At 35.5% G+C, this 16,907-nt stretch overlaps 2 protein-coding genes across 3 annotated transcripts; one reads left to right on the top strand and one right to left on the bottom strand.

Moving 5' to 3' along the window:
- Positions 1-128: 128 nt before the first annotated feature.
- On the bottom strand, positions 129-3,438 carry ubxn1 (UBX domain protein 1). Of its 2 annotated transcripts, none has more exons than XM_051861006.1 (10): positions 3,342-3,438; positions 2,743-2,802; positions 2,616-2,669; positions 2,191-2,303; positions 1,997-2,075; positions 1,716-1,907; positions 1,146-1,197; positions 900-1,022; positions 625-802; positions 129-471 (listed from the first exon to the last, which is right to left on the bottom strand). In XM_051861006.1, exons 2-10 carry the CDS (start codon positions 2,796-2,798, stop codon positions 422-424), a joined length of 897 nt encoding a protein of 298 aa, XP_051716966.1. In that variant the 5' UTR covers positions 2,799-2,802; positions 3,342-3,438; the 3' UTR covers positions 129-421. The 2 variants fall into 2 exon arrangements, with proteins under 2 accessions (XP_051716966.1, XP_051716967.1); XM_051861007.1 differs by having other exon boundaries at positions 1,997-2,072; positions 3,342-3,435.
- A 3,782-nt stretch (positions 3,439-7,220) lies between these two features.
- Positions 7,221-16,414, top strand: ehd1a (EH-domain containing 1a). Its single transcript, XM_051861005.1, has 5 exons — positions 7,221-7,916; positions 10,454-10,551; positions 13,049-13,461; positions 14,913-15,077; positions 15,168-16,414. Exons 1-5 carry the CDS (start codon positions 7,519-7,521, stop codon positions 15,693-15,695), a joined length of 1,602 nt encoding a protein of 533 aa, XP_051716965.1. The 5' UTR covers positions 7,221-7,518; the 3' UTR covers positions 15,696-16,414.
- The last annotated feature ends 493 nt before the right edge of the window (positions 16,415-16,907 follow it).

Raw genomic sequence — 16,907 nt, 5'->3', positions numbered from 1 at the left:
ATAATATTAAAACCATCTAAATTAAATGATAAAAAAAATCATTTCTTTCTAATATCCAAATTAGCTCCTGCTTATTTACAAATTTTGCTTTCACTCCCAAAGCCATCATACAATTCAAATCATACAACTAAGATGAGTTAATTTTATTGTTGAAAATGTCATATTTCCAATGTAGCGAAACAAAGGTAACAACCACCTTCTCAATGTTCATCATTATGAGAACTCACTTGGCCCTTTATTGAGCAGTATCGGCAGGTTTACATTTAATGAAATTACTGATCAACTCATTGCATTGTATATTTGGCTCTTTGTTGAGTGTAATCACTGCAGAATAAGTCCACTGATACATAGTCTCCATAGAGTAATCTGCTTGATCTTGCATTGACTTCTGGAAGAACAGCTTGTTTTTTCTTTAATCGTTTCAAATCATTTCTTTCTTGGTCACGACAAGGACGGCAGAAGGCACCAGACCTGTCAAGTAAAACAAAAGCTCCATAAATGACTGATGTTGAGAACAAAGTCTAAAGTGAAAAAAGTTGAAGTTGATTCCTCAGAGACAAAGAACTGCAATCAGTTTTTTTTCTATATCATTAGTCGACATCAACCTAATACAAGTGGTCTTACCCAGCTCACGCAGGGGTTTTTCCATGTCTAGATCCGTGTATACGCGTCTAGGATACGGGGTGATGAGGTTGAAATCCTGTCCGTTTGCCCCATTCATCTGAACATAGACTCTCACAGCAGCCAGAGGTTCCTGAGCCTTAAAGACAGTACTCAAGGTGGAGCCATCTAGAAGACGCACCTAATGACCAAAATAGGGTAAGAGAGGAGTTTCAGTTTCCTGATATGAATCATTTGCTCATCTGCTCAATTAAACTGAAGTCAGCATGTGGCAGTACCTGTATCCGACAGTCATCATAGTCTTTCTTAGCAGGAGGAGCCCCTTGGTTCTCAGGTGGAGACTGTAGAGGGGCTTCAGAGGGGGGAGATGACAAACCTGTGCTTGATGAACCGCCTCCAAACTGCCAAGAATCAGGTTTTTGTAATTTATTATTTATATACTTGATATACTGCACTAGGCATGAGAGAGATATTAACAGTAATGTGACCTGAGCAAAGTAAAAGCATTATAAATAAATTAATACCTTTCGTGCCCTCTCCTCTCTGTCTCGTGCAATTTTGTCTTTAACCCGCTGCCTGAGAAAGGAATCACAGGTTATTACTTTCATTTAAAGAAGTGGTTCTCAACATAAGGAGCCCCTAAAGGGACCTTTGCAAAACTAAATATATACAGACTTTCGCAAACACATAAGTAACTACTGCATGCTCACACGTTACAATTTTCTTTGCGCATCACTGACATTTTAATATGAAGAAAATAAGTATGGATGCGCATTAATTAATAAAGATGTATCTAATATCGCAGACTTATGTCCATATTAACGCATCATCTGTGATTTTTTTATATGAAGAACCAATTATTCTTAAAAGCATCACTTTTTTTTATTAGAAAAGTAAATTAATAAAATCTTATAACTGCTTGGGCATACCATGAATATTTTCCTAGTTATGCCAAGCTTTAAATGAAAAAAAAAATATATATATATAAACATTTATCCATAATCCTTATACAGTAAATCACGGGTTATGGGGCCTTTGAATATTGAAAGTGCTTGATCAAAGTGAAACGGGCACTGTATCCATGCTTATCTTACTTGGCAAGCCTGTCCTCCATCTTCTCCCTCCTGCGCTGGTCCGCCAGCTTCTTCATTTCGTCTTCCTGAAGCTTTTGTTTAACCTGCAGCAGCTCTTGGCCCTGTTTCCTCCTCTGCTTTTCTCTTTCTATCTCCTCCTGTCGCTCTCTTTCTCTCCTCTCCTCCTGCCTCGCCTTCATCAACTCCTCCAGTCTGGGGGAAAAGCAATACTTTTTGTCAGCTTTTGAATGTGTTTTTTACATTCATACATTTTAAGGTCAGCTGTACAAAGCTGAACAAACCGTTTTACTTGTTCCTTCTTTTCTTCCTCTGTCATAGGATGTCTGGCATCTCCCTCTTGTTCTACACCTTCAATAGCTGCTTTTTGTTTTGGTTAAAAGCAAAAGTGAAAGAGAAAGTAACATTTTGTGTTGTGTGATGAAATGCTGACCACGTTTTCATGAAATTGAGAGGGAGGAGCATTAGAAGAACATACATTCAGAGGTTTCTGTAGGAGACTGGATCTGTTCTTCTGTTGAGCCAAGAGTATTCCCAGCAGGTGGAACATACGGCTCATCTATATCTGGATCATTTTCATGCTCCATTAACCTGTACAGTTACAAAACTGTAAATGCAACTTCCAAAAAAAATATTTTTTATTATTTATACACTATATTAAATTGCAATTAAATCACATCTTTTCCATACAATGAAAATGCCTACTGGCCATCAGGCTGCATTGCAGTTTATTTAAAAAAAAGTGTGTTTAAAAATGCAAACTATTCAGTAATATTAAAATAAAATTATGATTTTTTTTTTTTTTCCCTCTTTTGGTCATGCCTAATCTCACCTAGGGCATCAAGTCATGCCATGACCGGATAAGCCTGTTACATCTGGTAAAATGTATCCATGATGACTCACCAGTCCATTGCTCTCTCAATGCCCTGGTTTCCAGTATGTGCTACTGCCCTCTCCCTACAAAACAATCACTGGGTGAGTGCAAAATACTGGATCAGTGTGTAAACATCACTGTAGAGACCTCACTTACGCTCTGTTTCTGTCGAAGCCCATTTCCAGCAAACTGTCTAATGTAGTGCACTCCATTGTGCTGGAAATAAGTGTATAATAGCATTATAACAAGGCACATCATGACATTTTAAAGTTCACAAATAAAGAGGAAATAAATATAAAATCCCTCTTGTTGTTTAATAGCTTTCTTAGAATTAAGGAATTTTGGGGACGATTTCTTTATTTTCTTCAGAAAAATTATACAAAAATACAACAAAAAAGTGATACATTTGTGTAGATACTAAAGTTACTCCAGCTTTAAACAATTATATTATTTAATTCTACTTTCCTGACTGTCACATTATCATATTATCACTACATAACAATCATATCTGACCGTTAAGATAAGTGTGGTTATAATATTTACACTGATAAATACATGATTAAATTCAGCTAGCTGGCAGGCTAACACTGAACAGCCTCCAGCAACAGCTAATTATTTTTTTGCCTAACTAGTATCTTCTAGAGAGCTGTTCAGAGTTTTCTTTATTAAGTAATAGCGCTTCAGTATATCAGGTACAATATTTTTAGATAATTTCATCATTAATTAGCCCTGTACATCGTTCAACAGCTACTTACATTTGTAGTCAGTACTGGGACGCTCTTCCACACACTACGGAATCCCACGACGGCCAATTCGCGAAAATGAGCCTTTCTCTGCTCTTGACCCACCCGTGTAGTTTACTACCACAGGATTAGCTATAGAGGGTAGAAACTACACAACAAAAAACAAACACAATTAAACCAATTATTCAGATTTTTATAAAATTTGTTTTAGTTATCAGTAGTATAGTTATATTATATTATATTATATTATTATATATTATGTTATGTTATATTATATTATATTGTATTGTATTGGGTTATGTTATGTTATGTTATGTTATGTTGTATTATATTTATTATATACACATGCACACTACTGGTCAAAAACCCACCAAGGCTGCATTTATTTAATCAAATGTCTATTTGGATATATTTTAAAATGTACTTTATTCCTGTGGTGCAAAACTGAATTTTCAGCATCATTACTCCAGTCTTCAGTGTCACATGTTCCTTCAGAAATCATGCTAATGTATGAAAAAGTTTTTTGCTGCTTTATCTTGTTAAATTTGGGGTAAATAAGATTAAAAAAAGAAATTAATATTTTTATTAAAAAAAGATGCATTAAATTGATAAAAAAAAAGTGACTGTAAAGAATTTGTTACTGTGTGTGTGTGTGTGTGTGTGTGTGTGTGTGTGTGTGTGTGTGTGTGTGTATTTGGCATTAACCATCTTTTAAAAACGGCATGTTGAAACTAATTTTGTAAGCTTTTGAGAAGAATATCTTATACAGTCAAACCAAAATTTATTCAGACACCTTGAACATTTCATTCATTATTAGTTTATTCACTATAGTTTAAAAAATGGTAATAAAATATGACAAGATCTTAGAGTTAAACTGTGTCAGAAAAAAAAAAAATCATCTTAATTATGTCAGATAACACTTAAGCAAAACATGGTCAGGTCAAAGTGTCTGAATAATTTTTGGTTACACATTTTTATCAATTTTACTGGTAGTCCTGCCAAAAAGATAATTGCGCAAAGATGGCTCCCTCCCAATACTTTATCTGTGCGACACTGGCTATTTCAGTTTCATGATATAGTAATGTTAGAATTTTCAGTGGCCAGAATAAATAAAGCTAGAGCCTCAACCCTTGAGGCTTGGGAAGCTGCGACAGATGAGTTGACAGAAAAGCTTCCCTGTTTATGTTTTATTCTGAAGAAAACTATGGACAACTGTATGTGACCCTATCTATGCAATAATCAATAAAAAATTGATCCAAAAAAAAAAAAAAAAAATTACTGGTAGTCCACTGTATGAAGAATTTTTGGGTATAATATGTCACAGTTTACTTTATTTTGCTATCCTCACTTACATAAATGAACTATAGTGTCCTGCACCCACTAGTAAAAATATACCAAAAATATCAAAAATGACTAATTGACTAATATGACTAATATGAATAATTTTTGGTTTGACTGTATGTTCCTCCAAAAAACTGCATGTGGGTTTTATTCCTTAAAGGAGAAGTGAAGCATTAAATTATAAATATATATTTACATCCTGTGTGTGGGGGTGAGGGTAGGGGGCAGACTGCAGGGTAACAGCATCAGTTCAAATAAAATAATCTATTCTTGTCTCTGACTGTTTTGTGAATTTCCCTAACATCACAATTATGTTTAGTCATATACTTTAAACAGTCAGTTTTCATTTTATTTAAGTACAGTCATTTTCTCAATATATATGACATCCAAAGTGTCCAATGTCTGTTTTCACTCTGCAAGGTGTTTAAGGTGAAGATATGATGTCATGTTACACAGATGGATGTGCAAACAGTGCAGTATGGGATGGGCCTCATATAGCAGCTTGTTACTTATTGGATGAATGTATAATAATTAATCTGCCAACAACATACTCTCTGACATTCTTCTTCTGAATGACAGAAGTTCATACATGCTCCTCTTTTACTCTCTCTCTCTATTTTTTTTTTATTTCACCCTTTTTTCCAGTCATTTGTGTGCTTAAATAGATCATCACACTGCTTCAACCGTAATTTCTGCAGTCTGATACGAAGGAGAACACAGAAAACGTGAGTTATATTTAACAATTTATTATTACTTTTAGTATTTTTGTGATTTTATGCTGTATGCAGTTTTGTTTTTGGGAAAAATTTGTACCCAATGACAGTGAACCTCTCTAAATGTATACTTAAGTGATAGTAGTCAACAAAGAATGTTTTATTGTTTGCTGTATTACAAAAAGAAAAGACAGAATTATGACTGACTTTATAACTTTCAGAGTCAAGGTGTAAAGTTCAATATGTCAAAGTCTCTTTTATAATGGATGGTTAACAGTGCAGTTTAAATAAATACAGATTTTACAGTTTACATAAATGTCAATATTCAAAAAATGTACTTCAAATCATGACAATCCTCAAAATGGCATGATGCAATTAGCATACTAGTTGTGACAAGAAGGGTGTTTTTGTTGGTGATGTTTTTCATTCTAACTGTTGATCTCTTATCTTTATTAACAGAATAAACTTTGTTGGACATTGGACAAGCATAGGAAGTGTTAAGAGCTGCTCCTGGTGCTCACTGGGTGTAACAGCCACTCCATGTGGAAAACTATTGAAGTGCCAGTGGAGAGGCTGTTACCTGCAGAGAGTCACATGTGACGGAAGCCGGAAGTGCTGCATCATGTGCCTACGAATCCTTTACCCCCTCCATACCTTATCCTGCACATAGAACTGTTTGTTTTTTCATAAGTTATCTACATTACATATATTATAATGTATCGATTATAATGTATCTGTATAAATGTACAAGCATACTGTATGTAACGCCATCATCACATGGTTTGTAAAAATGCATTATTGCATTTAGAAATAATTAGATAGCCTATGTGTGTTATTTAACAATAAAATAAAACAAAGTATTAATGTGAGTGCTGTCAGTTTTAGTAAAGGAAAGATTCCACTACATCCGGTCGTGTTGTGCAACTGGCAACAGAAGAATTTTGTCTGTTTAGCGTGTAATTGCAACTTGTGTCCACAAGGGTCCCCTGTTATCTAAGGGTTAAAATAGAATTAGGCAAACATTTCTTTTACTTTTTTTTTTTTTTAAGTGACACCTATTATAAACGTTTTGAATTTTTGTCTTAATGGGGCTTAGCCTAAATAAATGTTGCAAACGTTGGAAAATGCACATTTTGTTCATTTACCAAAACGTCCTGATATTCCTGACAAAGTGATTTTTTTTTTTTTTTTAATATTTGTAATTTATTGAATCTTACTCAAAAACATGAGGCATATGCCCTGCCATATGCTAGAGTAAAAAGGTTCAAGGCTAAGTCAGCAGAAATAAATATTTGGAGAAAACCCACAATATAATGGTATTTCATTCTGAAGATATTTCCCTTTTTCCCCACTTTTGCTGATGGTCACATGATTAATTGTGGTAATTATGAAAATATAAGCAGTGTCAACTGGTTCCATGTTTCAGACTTTTGAATATTTCACAATGGGAAACTCATACAAAATTGCCTATCCCTTTTTCATTCAGAAATACTTGGATTTTTTTTTTTTTTTTTTTTTTGTTACAGAATAGTAACGCAAAAACACGAGAAAAAGAAAACCCGAAACAATAGTGCATAACTAGATTCATTATTATTTTTGTTTTTTAAGCTAGATTCATTAGCATTCGTAAGAGCCACGTAGCCACAGTAATTCGGTCCTTATGTTCCATAACTGGCGATCTCATTTCAAGAATGTATTTATTATGTATGATCTAATGCTATCCGCCCTCATATTAATGCTTTGTTTAGAAAATTCAACATGAATAAATTCCATTGTTTGTTTTGGCAAAATCAAGGCTTTTATTATGAAGTAGCCTATATAATAAGTTCCGCATGCGAACTACAGTACGCATTTTAGATGACTACCAGTAGAAAGAAGCAAAGAGATCTGATTAGAATGAAATTAATGCAACTTTAAACGACGTACAGTCATAGAAGAGTATTGCAACAGCCTCAGATATACGCGTTGCATTACAGTTCAGGGGTTTGCCAGAGGGAAGTGTTGAACCAAGTCATAACGCAGAGCTGACTGACTGTAGGGGTGGGACAGTCAAACTTTCGACAGGACATCGCCTGGTTTTGAACGCAGACTCGTGTCTTTTCCTTTTCAATTCGAATCGTCGTATAACGACCGTCATGTTCAGCTGGTCTAAAAGAGATGGGAAGAAAGACCCAGAACTTTTCCAAAACGTATCTGAGGGACTGAAGCGCCTCTACCGCACCAAACTCTTTCCTTTGGAGGACACCTATCATTTTCACGACTTCCATTCACCGGCTTTAGAAGATGCTGACTTTGACAACAAGCCCATGGTGCTGCTGGTGGGACAGTACTCGACCGGGAAGACCACCTTCATTAGGCATTTAATGGAGCAGGATTTCCCCGGGATGAGAATAGGCCCCGAGCCGACGACGGATTCCTTCATAGCGGTTATGCACGGTGAACAGGAAGGTGTGATACCTGGTAATGCGCTGGTTGTCGATCCAAAAAAGCCTTTCCGAAAGCTCAACGCCTTTGGTAACGCTTTCCTCAATAGGTAATACATCATTTATTATATATCATAAAAGGGCCCATTGATAAATACCTCACGTGTCACTATATATGGAATGACAGGTGTGGTGGAAGGTTAAACCAAGGTAATTGCGTTATGTTTATGAATCAGGAAATAAGCTGAAGTACGTGCCACTCCATTGACTCTTATAAATATTGCAGTTGCAGACTTGAGCATCTCAGTTATTTTGACCTCTGACAAATGTTTGACACAAAGACCAATGACAAATTAAGATGATCTACTAGTTTAAAACACGTGTCAAGTTCTTGTAATTTTTGTATTCATGTTAAATGAATAAAACAAAAACAAAACATTTTCCACAAATATTTTGACTCAAAAATATCAAATAATGTAAGAATTAAGTAAAAAGTACTGGTGTACTTTTTTGGTGTAACCATAAAGTAAAAAGGTGGCCTATACATTTTATTTACATTTTTTTTTTTTTTTTTTTTTTGAGTTACAAATGAAAAATAAAATAAATAAATAAATATATAAAAATATAAATATATATATATATGGACAAAAGAAGCATTACTGTATTAGTCATTTGTTTTTAATTATGACCTCATAGTTATTCAGTCATTCTTCACTTTCTTTGGAGTTGTGTGTCATCGTTTCCATGCGTGTTTGATTGAGTCATATGATGTCAGGTGTCAAACAGATGTTCTTGAACTTGAATTTTTCTTGAGCTGTTAGTCTGTTCGTCTCCTTTTCCAAACTAACTTTTTAAAACTAGCTATTATCACATAGTCACAGTACATAAGGCAACACCTAACCAGGGCATTTAGCCTACACGCAGTACGCAGTTTGATGTTGTTTGATGCCAGTCTGAACAACTTCCACACTGACTGTACAATGGCTGTAACAGATTTCTGGGAGGTGCCAGGTGTTGAGTTTACACAAGCGGATTGAAACTGGCTGGGATTACCAGTGCCCTGCCATATGCTAGTGTAGAAAAGTTCAAGACTGATTCAGCAGAACTAAATATTTGGTCCTAAACAGAGAACCATAAAACCCACAATATAATAATAATGGTGTTTCATTCTGAAGATATTTCCCCTTTTTCCCACTTTTGGTGTTGGTCACATGATTATTTGTGGTCATTATGAAAATATAAGCAGTGTAAACTGGTTCCACGTTTCAGACGTATGAACATTTCACAATGGGAAACTCCCATGCATATTTTTAATGTTACAAATTCATGTTTTACAAAACAAGGGAATTCTCAGCAAAGGTTTAATATGTAGAATATTCAACACATTCTGTCACAAGATTGCCTATCCTTTCTTTTTGAAAGAAATACTTTATTTATTTATCAGCCCAGTTTAATAATACTTTATGATACCTTACACTGTGTCTTCCAGGAATTTTGGCCTGGTGAAAAAGGGAGGGTAAACTGTTTTAGTAGTGCGTGTTCTGTTCTTTCTTAAAGTTGTAATTTCTTAAAATTTGTTATTAGATGACACAAAAGAGCACTGCCAAACTAAGTAAAATATTTTTTGGCAGTTTTCTTTAACGTCCTGTTTTGTTGTCCCTTGTCACGGCCTAAATCAAAGCCCTTAAACAAGCTTCAAAATGACAAAACTATTGGAGAGCAATGGCTTGTGGATTATTTTGCATTAACAGTGTTTTTTTTTTTTTTTTTTAAAGGAACACTCCACTTTTTTTGAAAATAGGCTCATTTTCCAACTCCCCTAGAGTTAAACAGTTGAGTTTTAACGTTTTCGAATCCATTCAGCCGATCTCTGGGTCTGGCGGAACCACTTTTAGCATAGCTTAGCATAGTTCATTGAATCTGATTAGAACGTTAGCATCTCGCTCAAAAATGACCAAAGAGTTTCAATATTTTTCCTATTTAAAACTTTAAGCTGTGGTACAGCCAGACCAGGAGATCGGCTGAATGGATTCGAAAACAGTAAAACTCAACTGTTTAACTCCAGGGGAGTTGGAAAATGAGCCTATTTTCAAAAAAAGTGTTCCTTTAAGGGAGCCTATGTCCTAATCCTATCGGTGTCCTTTTCTTGATGTCTGTGGGTAACAGCTTTGCTCTAGTGGTTTCTATGCTTCATTGAGAAAGTTCTAGCTGTAAGCTTCAGCCTTGTGACAGAGATATGCGTATTAGTAAGCAGTTGGGCTTGGGCAGTGCTGTAGGCTGACAAGGAGAGAGACTGTAAATCACTGTAAACAATCTGTGTCTTTGTATAGCCAAAGTTCATTTTGTGTTATTACAGCATTTCGAGATTTCAGTGTCAGTCACCATCTCATGCTTCTTGAAACATTTATATAGTTACAGAAGGAAGTTAAAAGTTTGTGTGGTTTTTAAAATTGCTGAAATTCTCTCCCCATGTGTTTGTCAAACATTTTTTTACTTTTGCAATCCATGGTATCTTCAGACAATGAAAAAAAAGAGGGAAATACAACATTGTTATATTTTGACTTCATTAAAATCTCACCAAACCTGTTAGAGTCTCCTGTACACTTACTTTCCTTGAATGACTCTCTCTCTCTCTCTCTCTCTGCAGGTTTATGTGTGCTCAGTTAAACAACCCGGTCTTGGAGAGCATCAGTATCATCGATACTCCGGGCATCCTGTCGGGGGAGAAACAGAGAATCAGCAGAGGTCAGCAGCCTTGGGTGCTTTCTGGCTCATTTTATTTTTTTACACATTCATTTAATAATAATAATAACCATAATAATGACATTATTCTTTTTTTCTTTTTTTTTTTATTATTTTAAAATGTTAAATTAAATTAATTAAAATATATAATCAAATATCATAGTCCTTTCATAATAATTTAATAATAATAATTAATCATTTTTTTATTTTGTTTTATACACCCTCATATTCTTGATCTTTTATTATAAACATATTTTGCAACACCTTCTTTATTGTCATTTCACCTAATTGTAGGACTTAAAGGGTTAGTTCACCCAAAAATGAAAATTCTGTCATTAAGATCATCTTCAGAACACAAATTAAGATATTTTTGATGAAATCCGAGAGGTATATAAATCATCCATAGACAGCAATTTAACCACCACTTTCAAGGTCCAGAAAGGTACTAAAGACATAGTTTTTGCACACAAAAAGTGTTCTCGTTGAACCACTGCAGTCACGTCGACTTTTTTATCGATGTCTTTAGTACCTTTCTGGACCTTGAAAATGGTGGTTAAATTGCTGTCTATGGATGAGTCATACCTCTCGGATTTCATCAAAAATATCTTAATTTGTGTTCTGAAGATGAACGAAGGTCTTACGGGTGTGGAACTACCTGAGGGTGAGTAATTAACAACAGAATTTTCATTTTTGGGTGAACTAACCCTTTAATTAAGCTCTCTTCTTTATTTATTTATTTATTTTTGTATGTGTGTCTTTCCTGTAGGAAACTATTAGTCAGTGAGTTTTAGCATTAATACTTGCATTGATTCCATGCAAATCTTTTGAAATTTGTCTCTTTATTGTGACTGCATGTAAATTTGAAAACTTGTAAAACAAGTCTGATATCCTTTCCTACACACTCTATTGTGTGAAATCTTAAGTGGATTTCCTTAATACAGGAAATATTGGAAAATCTTTTCTCCACTAAATAATAGACTAATTAAATGAAGATATAACAAAAATAAAACAGGATTTCAGAGCTGCTCAGGCAAGTTTGTTTGCCCTGCATAAATCCCACATGTAAAAGCAATTGAACTTCTGCCCTAATGTTAATGTTAGTAGGAAAAAAACTATTGTGCCAGAATAATCCTGACCACATTGTTTCCAGTTTCCTCTTTTTATACCATGGGTCAAGAAGTGTTTTATTATCATATGACTGGTAGCTTACGTGTGTGTTTTGAGTTGTCTAATATTCCACACAATCACTATCTAATAGTACGCTTAAACTCCATTCTCGTTCAGCTGTGAACAGGAAGAATCAGACGGAAACGCTGAGTTGGCCCGTGTGTCAGCTCACTGCAGAGTACGACTGTAGATACAGATAGCAACATCACAAAGAGACAGCTGTTAAGAAACAGAAATGTGACATTGTTACAGGATATGTCTCAAGAGTCATGTGACCCTTTTGTCCTTTCTGTGGCCAGCGGAGACAGTAACCAGATACTGAGATCAAGGTGCCCCTGCATACCATAGACACGTAGCAGTCATGCTACAGACCCTGAGCTTCCACACCACTAGTCCCAGCAGAGACACAACAGACTGTGCTGCAGTTGTAGCTGTGTGGGATTAAGCATGAAAGGCTGTTTAAGCGTTTCTGTCTGACTGCAGCTAAACCGGTCTTTGTGCTGTAGTGTGGCCGTGGGTTGCTATTATTATGTCATCCTGCCGTTTGCATTTTACTGTTGCAACTGCATTTTACTGTTCATACGTGTGGGAAGGTGTTTACACTGAATGACTTGAAATAGGGTCATAAAATGGCATCAAGTTTATAAAATGTGGAACTAAAAGTTCCTGTGTGGTACAGGGTCATGTGAGATTTTGCTTAGAAAATGTTAGCAGTTTTCCCAGAAGCACCTCTCACTGACCACAGCAACTCAGTTTTCAATCTCTTTTTTTGATTGTGATCATTTTTCATTTTCCTTGTAGATTGGGCTTGTAGATTTTCAGTGCAACCTTTAAAAACAACATAATATATTGTGATCTTTGTTAAAAAAAAGTATTTTTCTTTGGTACATTTTTAATTAACTTAAAATGTTAGAATTAAGATAAATATGATAATTTTAGTTAAATATAATTAAAGAATGGGCAGAAATCACCCATTCTTTACTTGAAAATGTATTTTTCTTTGTTTATGACTGAGCCAGGACCGCCACTGGTTCACTACAGAAAAAAAAATAGATGCTTGATGACAATAGGTGACTTTCTATTCATGTACAGAGACAACTGGGGATTTCACAGGCAGCAGATCTCCTTCTGAATACATTGCTTTATAGTTGCTGTTTACAATTCTCTGAATTCACTGAGATCAGATGACGCTGTCTCAAATCAAATCCATTATCCCTGACCTCCTTTTCTAAAATAAAGCATGTTGCATGCAGCCCTGTTGACTTTCTTATTCCAGTGCTTTGATTTTAGGACCCAATCTAATGCACATCTTTGTATCTTCTCTCAATTTCAGGCTATGACTTTGCAGCAGTTCTTGAGTGGTTCGCTGAACGAGTGGACAGAATCATCCTGCTCTTTGATGCCCACAAGCTGGACATCTCTGATGAGTTCTCAGAGGTGATCAAGGCCCTGAAAAACCATGAGGACAAGATGCGTGTGGTTCTGAACAAAGCTGACCAGATCAGCACCCAGCAGCTGATGAGGGTGTATGGTGCCCTCATGTGGTCACTGGGAAAGATCATAAACACCCCTGAGGTGGTCCGAGTGTATATCGGCTCATTTTGGGCTCAGCCACTTCTGATCGCAGATAACCGGAAGCTGTTTGAAGCAGAGGAGCAGGATCTCTTCAGCGATATTCAAGGTCTTCCCAGAAATGCAGCCCTACGGAAGCTCAATGATCTGATCAAAAGAGCACGTCTCGCTAAGGTGAAACATTTTTACACATACACTACCGTTCAAAAGTTTGAGATTCAGCAAGACATTTTTTTTTTTTTTTTTACTTCTATACAGCAAAGATGCATTAAATTGATCAAAAGTGACAGTAAAGACTTTTACATTATCATAAAATATTTATATTTTTAAATAAATGCTGTTATTTTGAACTTTCTATTCATCAAAGAATCCTGAAAAATGTATCAGGGTTTATGCGAAATATTAAGCAGCAAGACTGTTTTCAACATTGATAATAATAAAAACTGTTTCTTGAGCAGCAAATTATTAGAATGATTTCTGAAGGATCATATAAAAATTCAACTTTGTCATCACAGCAATAAATATTTTCAAATTTATTAAAATAGAAAATGGAGAAAAGTTATTTTTTTAATTAAATGTTGTGATTATTATATTAAATATTGTATTAATATTTCACACTATTAGTTTTTTTTGAACGCTAGTGTGTATATATGAGCAATATCACATGAGTAGTTTCACTGAAGTCGAAATCACTAACAGACTCTTTCTCAATACCAAAAAATACGGCATGTTTTTTATATAAAATATTATTTATTGAACAATAATTTTTAAATTAACAACAATAGCCATTATAACAGTATAAGAAGTAAAATAGGAAATAAACACAAGCAAACAGTTCAGTCAGACGTACAAAAGCAGCGCTCTAGTTAGTACAGGATTTAATTTCAATGTAAATATAAAGTTATGAAACTTAATATAGCCATTAAGCCAAATCTATTAGCTCTAAGTCCAAATAAGACTAAAGCTTGCACGTTTGATTTACCCAAAACGAATACCTCATGTTTAAACACTATCTACATAAGAGCTAGCAGCAAATTCCCGAAGGACTGGCCGAGATGAAGCTGTTCTCTGCGGGTACATGAGTGCTGAACGGTCGCTGACGGCCTGGACCAAGCATCTCCGAAAGCGTCTAAACAAATTTTCAAATAGGCGCTATGTTTACATGTAAACATCTGAGGTCTAAACAACTATATTCTGGCCTAAAAAACTCTTAAAACAACATTCCGTTACAAAAGAACAGTAGTATCTATAAAATTATGGTAGGTTTGCTTGCCTGCCATTTACACTTGCTGTGAGAATGCTGAAAGCGGAGTGATTCAATTCAGTGAAACGGTTACCGTGCAATACTGGTAGAAAGACTGGGCTGGAAAGACCTCTCAGCCAATCAGATTCGAGAACCAGAAAGAACTGTGTGTGTATATATGTATGCATTATCCCTGGACACTTTTTTTGAACTTTAATCCCCATTGAGTGTGCACAGGATTTTGGTCTCACGGATAAATTTTCACCTTTTATTTTCATTTTATGAAGTAACTTAATGCTTGTGAGAAGTGTAGTTTTGACATGCTAAACTGCACATATGCTACTTATATTTAATTTGAGTCCACTGAATACTTTTCTTCTAGGTACATGCTTACATTATCAGTTCTCTGAAGAAAGAGATGCCAAGTGTATTTGGCAAAGACTCAAAAAAGAAAGAGCTTATTGCCAACCTGGGCGCAATCTATGAAAAGATTCAGAAAGAGCACAACATTTCACCAGGAGACTTTCCTAACCTAAAGAAAATGCAGGTATGAAGCTATAAATTTTTATCCAATAAATTACATTTTTATAAAGAGCTTTTCTTTCAAATAAAAACATATCACAATCTTTCTTTACAGGAGTTGCTAGCTTCTCAGGACTTCACCAAATTTGCTGTCATGAAGCCAAAATTGATGGATCATGTAGAAGACATGCTAGGTAATGACATTGCTAAGCTCATGACGCTGGTCCGTAAGGAGGAGGCCGCCATGCCCAGCCAGTCAGTGAAGGGTGGTGCGTTTGAGGGAACCATGAATGGGCCGTTTGGTCACGGATATGGAGAAGGTGCAGGAGAAGGCATTGATGAGCTGGAGTGGATCGTGGCCCGTGATAAACCATCTTATGACGAAATATTCTACACCCTCTCGCCAATTAATGGGAAGGTGTCTGGTGCTACGGCTAAGAAGGAAATGTTGAAGTCCAAGCTGCCAAACACAGTGCTTGGAAAGATTTGGACTCTGGCAGATGTTGACAAAGATGGCTACCTGGATGATGAAGAGTTTGCGCTGGCGAATCACCTGATCAAGGTAAAGCTAGAGGGGCACGAGCTTCCAGCTAAACTGCCCGGTCACCTTGTGCCACCTTCCAAACGGGCAGAGCAGAATTAAAGAGCCGGCTTGAGTTGATTGGAACTCAGTGTCTCTCTGCTACATTCCAAATTGCCCAAGCCATGTCTTCTAGCTTTTCTGACCATTCATTCACTAACTTGTCATCAGGAACTGGATTGCTGTCGTAAACATAGATTTGTAGTAAGGGTTATAAATCAAAAATGCTTGGCTAAGAATGATAGGACTGAGAAGACAAACCAAGAACTTATGTGCCAGTGAGAGACTTTTTCTTTCTTCCTCTTAATTTTTAATATGGCTTGAAAATGGAGAAACCACTATGAGCACAAAAAGAATTTAAATTGATTGCAAATTGGTACTTGGTACTATGGTACTTTTTTTAATGTGCATTGATTTGAGGTTGTAAAGCAGCAAGCTAAAACTGAGGATGTTAGGGGGGCTCTTTAAAAAGAACAAAAATGTGAAAAATATTCCATATATGATATATATCCAAACATAATTGCTGTTTTTTTGTTTTTTTTGCAAAAACTTCCTTAACTTATTCTTTTCCTTTTAAAGCTATTATATCTGTATTTTGTATTTTCAATTTTGAAAATTGAATACTGAATGTTTTCTGATTTAATATCTCTAAACTATATCGGTATACGTATTCTGTAATTTTGAGGGTGTATCTATAATTTCTAATGGGATTTTGTGATCTGAAATCCTCACCTTCATTTGATTGCAGCAATTACATTGACCAATAAAAGAGTTTATTTGTACACTGTGCTTCAAAGACTGCTTGAGTTTCTGCATTTAGAGACCATTTACAAATTGCAATATGTAGTGAAATCTTTTAAAACAAACGCCACCATTGACAGTTGTGAAAGATGTGTACATATATCTGTCTTCTGTTTTCATGAGTGCTGACAGAGAACTATGTACTTGCGTTGATAGAGCTTTTGAAAGAGTTTTTGAAAAACTAAGGTCTTTTTGGAATGGTAGTAATGCAGTGACAGTGTCATATTTCTCTATGCTTATGCTTATGTTGAGGCATGCTGAGTTGCTTCACTGTGCAGCGTCTTGTGTTTTCTTTGGCAGCTGTTGGGAGCTGATCACTTTTTTTTTTTTCCCCTTTTCTCATGCAGCTGACTACTACTTTTTTAGTTTAGTGTAACGTGAACCCTCTTGCAACACATTCGTAGCTGAAAAGATAAGATCACCCATTCATTTTTTTTATTTATTTTTTTATTGATCCCTCACTATCAACTGGAT

The sequence above is a fragment of the Ctenopharyngodon idella genome, chromosome 14, assembly GCF_019924925.1.
Source record: "Ctenopharyngodon idella isolate HZGC_01 chromosome 14, HZGC01, whole genome shotgun sequence".
In the NCBI taxonomy this organism is placed as follows: domain Eukaryota; kingdom Metazoa; phylum Chordata; class Actinopteri; order Cypriniformes; family Xenocyprididae; genus Ctenopharyngodon; species Ctenopharyngodon idella.
Note: the sequence above shows the minus strand (reverse complement) of the source record. Positions and strands in the feature narration are given on the sequence as shown.